Source organism: Hibiscus syriacus, unplaced genomic scaffold (genome assembly GCF_006381635.1).
Source record: "Hibiscus syriacus cultivar Baekdansim isolate YM2019G1 unplaced genomic scaffold, ASM638163v2 tig00007043_pilon, whole genome shotgun sequence".
In the NCBI taxonomy this organism is placed as follows: Eukaryota; Viridiplantae; Streptophyta; class Magnoliopsida; order Malvales; family Malvaceae; genus Hibiscus; species Hibiscus syriacus.
In genome coordinates, this window is record NW_024062124.1 from 555914 (window position 1) to 568822 (window position 12909).

Below are 12909 nucleotides of genomic sequence, written 5' to 3' on the forward strand. Positions count from 1 at the left end.
ACATCGTCGAGTTGGCATAGGTCAGAATAACACCCCTTACTCCGCTCATATAGATAAAAATCAACTTTGGTCTTAACCCAAAGGGTATTATCTGTAATTGTGTCCGATAGTGTTTCCCTCTCCTGCTGAGAAATGGTACTGGCCGGTAACACATACGAAAGCCAACTCACATCCATCATATCGGGTAGGGGAGGGGGTTTATCAATATATCGACATATGATGCCATATGAATCAGGCTCTTGAACGGCGGGTGGGACCTCTTGAACGATGACAGGGGCCTCTTGAACGGTGGGATGGGCTTCTTCGATGATGAAAGGGGCCTCTTGAACGATAGGAGGCGCCTCTTGAATGATGATAGGTGCATCGGGCTTTTTCTTACGGAGTCTTGGCACTAGTGGGGTGAAAGGAGACGTAATGGCACGTGCACGACGTCTGATGCGTGAACCCCGTCGTGCAAGAAAAACACGATGTAAAGCATCTACCTTATCGGGCCGCTGAAAATAAATTAATACATAAATCATTAAATAAATAAATAAATAATGTCGAAAAAAGGTTATTTGCATTTTTAGTATAGTATTAAACAAATTTACCTCATTGCGTAGAGTATGAACCTCATTCTACAACGATGAAATAATCTCGCGTAGAGTGGCAACCTCATCACATAAAGTAGATACCTCACCACGTAGCGCACCATTGCCATCGCGTAAAAAATCCACCTCACCACGTAAAGACCGAACCTCATCACGCCATGCACCATTATCTTCACGTAAAGTACCGACCTCATGACGCAAAGTACCGACCTCATCACGTAACTCCTCTAACTCACCCCGTGGAAGTGGAGAACAGGGAGATAAATGTCGTGGCCTCTTTGTTGGTCATCTATCATGAGGTGATGGTGGAGAAGAGGCTCGATGATGTGATGGAATAGGTGATGATGGAGGTAGAGAAGAGGCTCGATCAGGTGATGGCTCCGGGTGTCGAGCTGTAGAATCGATCCGATCAGGTGATGGCTCTCGAAGTGGGGGGTGCTCATCATCCGTCCCATCAAAAAAACGCTTACTAGCTTGCCACCAATCAGTGGCAAGCTCAGCCTCTGTGGGTGTCAGCCTCTGTAATGGATAGTTGGCCTCCTAACAATATAAAAGCTCAAACAAAGTTAAACTTGTACTAGTAATAACTTGTTTATATATGGTATTATTTGTGTGTTAACTTACATCATTCATCGTCGTATATGAGAGTAACTCTTCCCAATCCAACATGCGGATCCTCTTCCAGGTAATAACCCTAGGAATATCATTTGATATTTTTATCGCATATGTCCACATGCTGGGGAAAGCCTCAAATATCCAAATCTACAAAACAATATAATACACAAACATTAGTAATTGTTAAATAATTAATTATAATTTTGGAAACATTATATAGAAATTCTTACCTTAAAGGCCCAAGTAAAGCCTGTCAAAGTGTATTTAGAACCATCGCCCCGCAAACTTTTTCGGTCCTCAAAGGCAGACGATAACTTCTTCCAGGTAGCTTTCCATAGATATGAACCCCAAGGAAACAAGTTCCATACATTTAGGTCCTCTACCAATAATATTAGTTCCTCAGAGATAGGTTGTCTTCCCTCTTTGCCTAAAAAGCCGGCATGCAAATGTAATAAATGGCATACTCGGACAACATTAAGGTTATCTATCCGAGTAAAACCATCTTTAACAAATAATCTCTTCAAGTCGTCGATGTGTAAACTCGGCTTCGACTTTGCCAGCTCAGGAAAAACCCGAGATAACCATGATAGGCTGGAGATATGACTAGTGTACCAGGTTACTTCATCGTGTCTGAAGCGTAAACCAGTGATTAAGCAAAACTCCTCCCACCCAAAACAAGTATACGCTGGTGCCGGAGGAAAATGAAACCATATCTCTTCATCACCACGTTGTATCCTCTCGGGTAGATTGTTAGTCATGATCTGAAGAAACAAATGTGTCAACATAGCATCTCCACCCGTATATTGTACTTTCAGCCATGGCCCGAAGCAAGTATCCTCAAACAATTTTCTTTGTAGAGGTGTAAGCGTCGACGCAATTTTAGTGGCTAGGCTTAATTTATTCCTTAAGGTCAATGTAGCTGAAAAAAATTTCTACAAAAACAATAAACATACCAAGTTAGATATACCAAAAACTACAAATTATACACTATAAACAGACATGATATTAAACAGTGAAAACAAAGCCAAATATGTTTCAAACTAGCACGGTATTCACATGCTGTCATTATTCCATCATAGTTCACAAAATGTATCAAATAACATTCAAGAAGTAAACACTTATATAAACATTTAAAAGGACAACATATAAGTTTAGTGCAGGTTCAAGGACAACATAAAGAGTAGTAGTTTATTCTTGAAACTTAAATTAGCAACACTGTGAAGTTATTATTTGTCTTTGTTTTGTCTTTTTGTTGAAGTAATGCAATTCATTCAAGTTTCAATTTGCAGAATAAGAGTAGTTTCTGAAACTTAAATTCGCAACACGAAAATGAAAATCGCGTTACGATTTTCATTTTTGCGTTGCAATTTTGGTGTTGCGATTTTCATTTTCGTGTTGCGAATTTAAGTTTCAAAAACTATTCTTCTACAAATTGAAACTTGAATAAATTACATTTCTTCAACAAAAAGACAAAACAAAGACAAATACTAACTTCACAGGATTAAAGACTAAACAATTTAGCAGTATTGGCAGCAGACGAATGAATTTACTAAGCAATCTCAGTGAAATGGTTAAAATATATATTGAAATTACCAGTAAATTTATCATCAATATAAGAAAAATATAATAATAATACAAAAATTTCAAAATAAAAATAAGAGATTAAAAAACTAACCATCGGTGGTTGATTTTCCATTTCTGACCGTGAATGGTTGTGATGGTTGCTCTGAGAGATGGAGATAGACGGATTTCGCCGGAGATGGGGACGGATGTCGCCGTAGAGAGTGAGAGATGGAGATGAGACTGAGTTGTGATTTAGGGTTTTAGGTTATGATTTGTTATAATATTATTTACATTTGTGTTGCGAAATTAATATTGTGTTTCGCGTTGCGAATTTGACTATCGCGTTGCGAATTTGACTATCGCGTTGCGGATTTGACTATCGCGTTGCGAATTTGACTTCTATGTTGCGATTTACAAATTAGCGTTGCGAATTTGACTATCGCGTTGCGAATTTGACTTCTGTGTTGCGATTTACAAATTCGCGTTGCGAAATTGGAAACTGGGTTGCGAAATTGGAGTTCGCATTACGAATTTGTTGGTCATTTTAGCAAATCCAAAAAAATTGGTTAAAATCGTATATTATAAGACATTTTCGGTCAAATTATTTTCTTTTTTTTATCATTTCGTATTAATCCTATATTTTTTAATAAAAAAATAAATCGTATATTGTTTTATATTGGAACTATATTGAATTAAATCTCCATGCCCTTGCTTCTCTCGTCAACACTCGACAGCCACCTCTCCCTCTTGCTCTGGCTGTAATAAAAAAGGAAAGGGTCTAAGGATTCCAATTCGGTTTGAATCAACCTAAAACCCTAAATCCCAAATCTTCTTAATTGGGAGAAGATGGGAGGGCCGGCGCTGGAGATGGAGCCAGTAGAGCCGCAGTCATTGAAGAAGCTTAGTCTTAAATCCCTAAAGCGCGCTCTGGATCTCTTTAGCCCTGTCCATGGCCATTTCGCCCCTCCTGACCCCGAAAGGTTTCATATTTTTACTTCAAAATTGAACAAATTGCAATTTCCGCCCTTCATTTGTTCATTCAAATTTCGTTGAGCCGTACTTAAAAACTAAGCTCTTTTTTTCTTTGGTTGAGTGCAGCAAAAAAATTCGCATGAGCCACAAGGTTAGTCTGTTTTGCTTGAACTTTAGTTTTTATTGTTAGTAGTAGTACTGTAATGGGGATTGTTTATTGAATTATAAGTGTGTTATTGGTTTTTGATCTAAATTTGTAAGATAAACGTGGAGTATAGTGGAATTAAAACTGCCCCGGGTCAACCTTCGAAGCAAGTTAATTCAGGTGCTGGGAATCAAGGTTCGGTGCCTTCGAATGTCCTTGCTCTTACAGGTAATTCCAGTGTTGGTAATTAGGGTTCGGTGCATTCGAATTGCTTGATACTTAATGATTGTTAGATACAGTGATTTTGGCATGTCATGTTAAGACTTGTGTAACTGTAACTGTTAATGGAGCAGGTCCAGCTGACTCTAGTAATTCTCAAAAGGAAGGCACTCAAAATGCTTTAGTTGTTGGACCATCTTTGCAACCAAAGGGGCAGTAAGTTCTCTTGTTCTAAATGCTCTATATGTTAATTTTGGTAGTCTTCCCCGATGAAACAACGGACGTGGGTTCACTGTTAAATGGGATTGATTCGTATTTGTATAGACCGCCGTATCATTGTTCTATTGGAATCTGTTTCTGTTATGTAGAAGAAATTATGTTGCTGATTCGTGTGACTAATTTTTTCTCGTCTTTCTTTCTTCTTACCAGAAATGATGTTGGTAATTCTGGCAAAAGCACTGCCATTACTTCTGCTTCTGCACCCTTTTCTGAAAGGTTCTCCCTCTCTCTGTTATGCGTTTTCAGGCTCATTAATAATTCTGGAAGTCGTGTTACCATGTGATTACTATTCCGCCGTAATACATTTATTTTCCATGGTGTTTTGTTTTTATTGGTTACCTGCTGTCAAATGTAAAAAATCTGTGTCTCATGCAATTAGGTCTATCATTTGTTTGTCTCTTTAACTTACCTTTGTTTAGGCATGGCAAGCTTTTAGGTGAATGTGGTCAAGCATGTTTTCACTTTTGCATATAGAAGTATTTATTTGGTTATATGATCTATATGTAGATTACTACTTGGCTTGCCGCTCCTTCGAATTTAGGACATTTACAGCTTTAAGATTTATGGTTTCCTTCATGTGACAGGCTGACAACCTCTGCTATAATAGAAAGAATCCCAAGCAAATGGCCACGTCCCGTGTGGCATCGTCCATGGAAGAACTACAGGGTGAGAATCTCTCTCTCTACATCATGGTAGTTGATATAAATATTGTTTTATTCTCTAATTTATTTCCCCTTGGGGGCACATGCTGATTGTGTGTTCTAGTTCTAGTCTTTTGATAAACATGTTTATAACTAAAGCTACATTAAGAATATTATTCACTAATTTCACCTTTTTATAATGCCAGTTGATTTCATTTGTTGTTTCCCGTTGAACCTATTTCATCGCTAATTCTGTGTCTTTCAGTTCCTGTAGATTTCTTGACACGTTTAAATGGTTAATGCAGGTCATCAGTGGGCATTTGGGATGGGTGAGATCTGTTGCCTTTGATCCAAGTAACAACTGGTTCTGTACCGGTTCTGCGGACCGTACAATCAAGGTATATAATTGTGTAATAAGTAGCTATCCATTTTTTTTCCTCATTTTATCATTGTTTCTCCTCTGCTATAATGTGAGCCTATAAAAAGAAATTCATTTGAAAATTCAGTCATTACTTTCTGAAAATGACTTCCGCCTTTTCCTTGTCTTGATTTCGGCATGTTAGATATGGGATGTAGCTAGTGGGAGGCTGAAGCTCACACTGACTGGACACATTGAACAGATACGAGGTTTGTTTTAACAATTTTTTCTGGGGTTTGAATAGTTTTTATGGGCCAACCAAAGTGTGGATGATGAATATCGATCATGGATTCGAATCATTTGAAATCTATATTTATTCACAGGCCTTGCCGTCAGTAGCAAACACACCTATATGTTCTCTGCTGGTGATGACAAGCAAGTAAAATGCTGGGATCTTGAACAGAACAAGGTTAGAACTGCATAAACTTATTATTTTGAATCTATATCGAGCAAGAGATTATAACTTTTTATCTGCTGTAACTGTTGAAATCATTATAGTTATCGAAACTTATAAATTGCTGTATAGGTTATCCGTTCCTACCATGGTCACCTAAGTGGTGTTTATTGCTTGGCTCTTCATCCCACAATCGATATATTGCTAACTGGGGGACGTGATTCTGTATGCCGGGTATGAAAATTTCAACATGTAGAAAACCCTCAGAAATTTTGTTTTAATACGATCATTTTAGCTGCTTATGTATTTCGGTTGTTATGCTCTTTTTTTGCCTGATTTTTTTAGTCATGAAATCTATATCTTATAGAATAACAATTTTCAGGTATGGGATATTCGCACCAAGATGCAAATTTTTGCGCTGTCTGGGCATGATAACACCGTTTGCTCAGTCTTTACTCGACCAACGGTACAATGATTTATCTTCTACTTAGATAAATTTAAAATACAAGTTTAATACAAAGTAAAATACTAAATACGAAGTACATGGCTATGTCCTACACTTTTTACCACAAGAAATTGTTAAATTGTTGAATGACGGAACTTATGAATCTCGTCTTATAGGATCCACAAGTTGTTACCGGCTCTCATGATACAACGATAAAATTCTGGGATCTTAGATATGGTAAATCGAGTTTATGTGACTTTATTTTTTCCTTTTTATATTTCCCATCTTTTTTGTTCCATTTATTACATATAGTTTGTTTAATGTCCAGGAAAAACGATGTCAACTCTAACACACCATAAGAAGTCTGTACGGGCAATGGCACCACATCCTAAAGAGTATGCGCCCCGACATCAAATTTATTAATTTATACGAAAAACGGAGTTATTCTGTGGTTTTAAATATTTCACAACTTTTCTGCATTAGGCATTCTTTTGCGTCCGCATCAGCTGACAACATTAAGAAATTCAGTCTTCCAAAGGGAGAGTTCTTGCACAATATGCTGTAAGTGAAAGCCATTTTATTTCCATGCTTGAATTCTGGATGTGTGTGTGTGTGCTCGTAGAACTAACACAGTGTCGTCGTTTGCGTTACCGGAACAGCTCTCAGCAGAAGACTATAATTAACGCCATGGCTGTAAACGAGGATGGCGTAATGGCTACCGGAGGTGCTTATAATTTTCGGTTATTTTATCAAATAATTTTGATTTTGTGAATCACCGTGTACATGCCTCTTTGTTAGCCCGAAATACGCAAGATCTAACAATTTTAGATGCAAATTACTGAAGGTGACAATGGGAGTTTGTGGTTTTGGGATTGGAGGAGTGGTCACAATTTCCAGCAAGCTCAGACAATTGTACAGCCCGGTACGTTTTTTTCGGGATTCCTTATCCGCTACTTGTTGATCGTGACAATGGGATGACAATTAACACGACTGGTCGCTTTTATTACAGGCTCGTTGGATAGCGAAGCCGGTATCTACGCACTCTCGTACGATGTAACCGGTACAAGATTGGTAAGCTGTGAAGCAGACAAGACCATTAAAATGTGGAAAGAAGATGAAACTGCGACTGAACAAACTCATCCTCTCAACTTCAAACCACCGAAAGACATTCGACGGTTTTAGCCGAACATGTCGGTTTGTCCGGTCGGTTACTCGATCTTAGTTTTGGTAAAATGTGCTTTTGAGATAATGTAAGATTAGCTTTGCTTAAGAGACAAAACTGTTCGTTGGATCCTAGATTAAAGCACCTAGTAATGATACATTCATTAACCCTATTCTGGTGTTCATTGCTAAGATTATTATACTCTACAGCCATTGTTGTCGGTTCAAGAATGTAAGAAGTTTCATCTGAGAGTCAATCTAGAAATTGTTTGAACCAATCGTTAACAATATTAGTTATTTAAATTCAATTATTAGTTCATTTGTATTTTCAATTTTTTTATTAAATAGAATAGTGATATTGTTCAATATAATAACAATATATTTTCAATATTTTAATTTCATTTTGATTCAAAATAATTTAATAAAATTTATCTTTTATATTTAAACTTTTTTTTGTCAATTTAATCTTTATTTTTTTAATTACTTTGTTCTTTTTCTGAAAATGATATATACTACGTTTCTTGATATAATAATAGTTTAATAGTAATTTGTTAATATTTTATAATAAAATAAAATTATTTAATTATGTTTTGATCTTGATTTAGCTCTTTTGATTTGATAATATTATAAAAATATTATTATGAATTATAAAGGTTCTAAAGAATTTTTCGCTGAAAATATGTGCATAATATTTTTTTATTATACTTTTATGTGTCTACTATTATATTTTTTTATTTAAAAAAGAGAAAATCGCCTCAGTGACAAAAAATGCCTTATAATATACGATTTTAATCAACTTTTTTTGGATTTGCCAAAATGACCAACAAAATCGCAATGCGAAATAAAAATCGCAACGCGATCTCCAGAATCGCAAATCAGTTCCCAGAATCGCAACGCGATTATTAAGAATCGCAACGCGAATATGAAAATCGCAACGCGAACATATAAATCGCAACGCGTATCCATAAATCGCAACGACAATACGTAAAATCGCAACGCGTATCCGTAAATCGCAACGAGAATACGTAAATCGCAACGCGTATCTGTAAATCGCAACGAGAATACGTAAATCGCAATGCGTATCCGTAAATCGCAACGACAATACGTAAAATCGCAACGCGTATCCGTAAATCGCAGCGCGATTTTTAAAGCGTCATTATAATCGCTACGCGTATTTTATTTTTAAATTCCAAACACGAATATTAATTATCGGAACACTGAACCGTCCATAGTATATCCCGTAATCGCAACTCATAACCTAAAACCTAAAAAAAATCACAACTCAGTCCCATCTCCATCTCTCACTCTCTACGGCGAAATCTGTCCCCATCTCCGAAGATTTTCGTCCCCATCTCCGGCGAAATCCCTCACAACCATTCACGGTCAGAAATCCCTCACAATCATTCAGAAATGGAAAATCAACCTCCGAGTGTTAGTTTTTTTAATTATTTTTATTTTGAAAATTTTGCATTATTTTAGGTCTTTCATATTGAAATTGATGATAAGTTTACTGGTAATTTCAATAATAGATTAACCATTTCACTTAGATTTCTTATTAAATTCATTCGATTGCTGCCAATACTGTTAAACTGTTTAGTCTTTAACCCTGTGAAGTTAGTATTTGTCTTTGTTTTGTCTTTTGGTTGAAGTAATGCAATCCATTAAAGTTTCAATTTGCAGAAGAAGAATAGTTTCTAAACTTAAAATCGAAACATGAAAATGAAAACCGCAACACGAAAATGACTATCGCAACGAGAGAAATGAAAATCGCAACGAGAAACCAAAATCGCATTGCGATTTTCATTTCGCGTTGCGATTCTCTCGTTGCGATTTTAATTTTGCATTGCGATTCTCTCATTGCGATAGTCATTTCCGCGTTGCGATTTTCATTCTCTCGTTGCGATTTTCATTTCAACCAAAAGATAAAACAGTGTTGCAAATTTTAGTTTCAAGAATAAACTACTGCTCTTTATGTTTATTGTTTTTGGTATATCTTCACAGTGTAGTTTTTGGTATATCTAACTTGGTATGTTTATTGTTTTTGTAGAAATTTTTTTCGGCTTTATTGACATTAAGGAATAAAGTTAGCCTAGCTACTACAATTGCTTCGAAGCTTTCACCTGCACAAAGAAAATTGTTTGAGGAAACCTGCTTCGGGCCATGGCTGAGAGTACAGCATCCGGGTGGAGATGCTAATTTGATCCATTTGTGGCTTCAGACCATGACTAGCGATCTACCCGATAGTATACAACGTGGTGAGGAAGAGATATGGTTTCATTTTCCATCGGCGTATACTTGTTTTGGGCGGAAGGAGTTCTGCTTAATCACTGGTCTACGATTCGGACACGATGATATAGGCCGGTACACTCGTCATATCACCCGTCCATCATGGTTATCCCGGGTTTTTCCTGATGAGTCAATAGAGAAGCCGAACTTACACGTCGAAGACCTGAAGAAATTGTTTAATAATAAAGATGGTTTTACTCGGATGAATGACGTCGATGTTGTCCGAGTATGCCTTCTAGTACTTTTGTATGCCGGCTTTTTAGGCAGAGAGGCCAGACAACCTATTCATCATGAGCTAATATTATTGGTAGATGACCTAAATGCATTGAATCTGTTTCCGTGGGGTTCGTATATATGGAAAGCTACCTGGACTAAGTTGTTGTCTGCCTTTGATGACCACAAAAGTTTGCGTGGCGATGGGTCGAAATACACTTTGTCAGGCTTTGTTTGAGCCTTTAAGGTAAGAATTTCTATATAATGTTTTCAAAATTATAATTAATTATTTAACAATTACTAATGTTTGTTATTATATTGTTTGTAGATTTGGATATTTGAGGCTTTCCCCAGCATGAGGACATATGCATTAAAAACTTCAAATGATATTCCTAGGGCTATTTCCTTGAAGAGGAAACGTCTGTTGGATTGGGAAGACTTAATACCATATGCGACAATAAATAATGTAAGTTAACACAAATATTATCATATATAATCAAGTTATTAATAGTAGACGTTTAACTTTGTTTGAGTTTTTATATTTTTAGGAGGCCAACACTCCATTACAGAGACTGACACCCACGGAGGTTGAGCTTGCCACTGATTGGTGGCAAGCTAGTCAGCGTTTTTTTGATGGCACGAATGATGAGCAGCCTCCACTTCCTCCACTTCGAGAGCCATCACCTCACCCAGAGCCATCACCTGATCGACCCGACTATACACCTCTACAACGAGAGCCATCACCTATCCCGTCACATCATCGAGCCTCTTCTCCACCATCACCTCATGATAGGCGACTGGCAAAGATGCCATGACTTCTATCTCCCTGTTCTCCACCTCCACCTCCATGGGATGAGTCAAGGGAGTTACGTGATGAGGTCAATGCCTTGCGTGAGGAGATCGGTACTCTACGCAATAACGATGGTGCATGGTGTGTGGAGGTGTCTACTTTACGTGGTGAGGTTGTCGCTCTACGTGAGATGGTAGTATCGTTGCAGAATGAGGTTCATACTCTACGCAACGAGGTAAGTTTAAGATTTTCCATATTTAACTTGATGATAAATTTACTCGTAATTTCACTTAGATTAACCATTTCACATAGATTGCTTAGTAAATTTATTCGGTTGCTGCCAATACTGCTAAACTGTTTATTCTTTAACACTGTGAAGTTAATATTTGTCTTTGTTTTCACTGTTTAAATATCATGTCTGTTTATTTACTGATTTTTGTATTTAATTATTTAGCGGCCCGATAAGGTGGATGCTTTACGTCGGGTTTTTCTTGCACGATGGAGTTCACGCATCAGACGGCGTGCACGTGCTATTAAGTCTCCGTACACCCCAATAGTGCGAAGACACCGCAAGAAGAAGCCCGACTCGCCTGTCATCCCTCAAGAGTCCACTCCTATCGTTGAAGAGGCCCCTATCATTCCTCGAGAGTCCCCTCCCACCGTTCAAGAGGCCACTGTCATCGTTGAAGAGGTCCCTCCCACCATTCAAGAGCCCGATTCACATGGCGTCATATGTAAGATTCTTGAGAAACCCTCTGACGTGCCAGACATGATGGATGAGAGTTGGCTCTCGTATGAGTTACCAGCCAGTACCATTCCGGTATCTGAAGTGGAGAGGAGACAACTACCAGACACAATTCTGGATAACACCCTTTGGGCTAAGACCGCAGTTGATTTTTATCTACATGAGCTGAGCCAGGGGTGTTTCACTGACATATGCAAGCTCAACAATGATATCTATATGTTGCTTGATCGGTCTTGGTGGGGCGTATTATTAGGGGTCGAAGACAATGGCTATTTCGATGGAGGGGTAAGTCTTATATTTTTCTTATATTTCAATTTGATTCTTTTTTTAAATTTATGTAAGTCACTAATATATGTCTTTTTTTTGTAAAACAACATATCGATGCGTGGGTGTCACGTCTTCTAATAATTAGGAAACTTAAGAAAAATAAAAGAAATACACGATATACAATTATACCGACGTCTTTTAACGCCATTCACTTGAAGAATCAACGAGATGAATCATTTGCGTTGGGCAATGGACAAGCTAAACTTTATCCTTCATGGTGGGAGGTCAATAAGGTTAGTATTTATTTTAGATTGAGTTTAAAGGTATTCATAAATAAGTGCGCAAATGAATGAATTATTACTTATGATTGCAGGTGTTTATCCCTGTTTTGGAAAGTAAACATTGGCTTCTCGTCGAGCTTCAGCTCTCATCCCTTAAGGCAATAGTATATGACAGCATGATAAATTACATATCATTGGCTGATTTAAGAGATATTATTAAGGGATGGAGCTCTCATTTGGCTAAATTCTTGGATGCGATAAATTATTGGACTCATTCTGGAAACAAGAAGCCAAAGAACCTCAATTTTACAGTTAGCAGAGACGAGACCACACCACAACAAACGAAGAAAGCCAGAGGGGATTGTGGTCCTCTCATATGTATGTGCTTGGAGCATTTGACGACAGGAAGTACACATTTTCTACCTCCCACCGATAGAGATAGAGGTGCAGTAGGCTTGTGGTTTCGGCATTTTATGGCTAGAGCGATATATGCGAGACGTTGCCTACTTGCATACGCGTTATGAAAGTGTCCATAAACAATTTGTAAGTCAAATGCAAGTGTTGTTAAACATATTTACTCTTTTTCGTTTGAAAATGTTTGGTTAAGTAGCTAGAATTCAATAATTTGTTGTTTGTAGGTATTAGATGTGTAGAAAGTGTTGTTGATTCAATGTTTGGTTTCTGCAGGTTAATCCTGAAGTGAGCTGCGTGAAATGGATGTATGGGTGCAAAAGTTGATTTCATTATTATTTTTTGATTGTTTAATTGATTTGTAAAAGATGATTTGTAAATATTGATTTGTTTAATTGATGTGTACATAATATTTGTGCTTGTTTAATTGATTGAAATGTAATAGTTGATTTGTTGATTTCAATCTGCATTATG

At 37.3% G+C, this 12909-nt stretch overlaps 1 protein-coding gene across 1 annotated transcript; it reads left to right on the top strand.

The window, feature by feature from the left end:
• Positions 1-3517: 3517 nt before the first annotated feature.
• On the top strand, positions 3518-7640 carry LOC120201229 (protein pleiotropic regulatory locus 1-like). Its single transcript, XM_039201887.1, has 17 exons — positions 3518-3748; positions 3867-3891; positions 4002-4113; positions 4239-4320; positions 4534-4599; positions 4968-5049; positions 5330-5422; positions 5588-5651; positions 5766-5851; positions 5969-6070; positions 6219-6302; positions 6458-6518; positions 6610-6676; positions 6765-6842; positions 6941-7005; positions 7126-7203; positions 7291-7640. The coding sequence occupies exons 1-17, from the start codon at positions 3615-3617 to the stop codon at positions 7461-7463; spliced, it is 1452 nt and encodes a 483-aa protein (XP_039057818.1). The 5' UTR covers positions 3518-3614; the 3' UTR covers positions 7464-7640.
• Positions 7641-12909: the final 5269 nt, after the last annotated feature.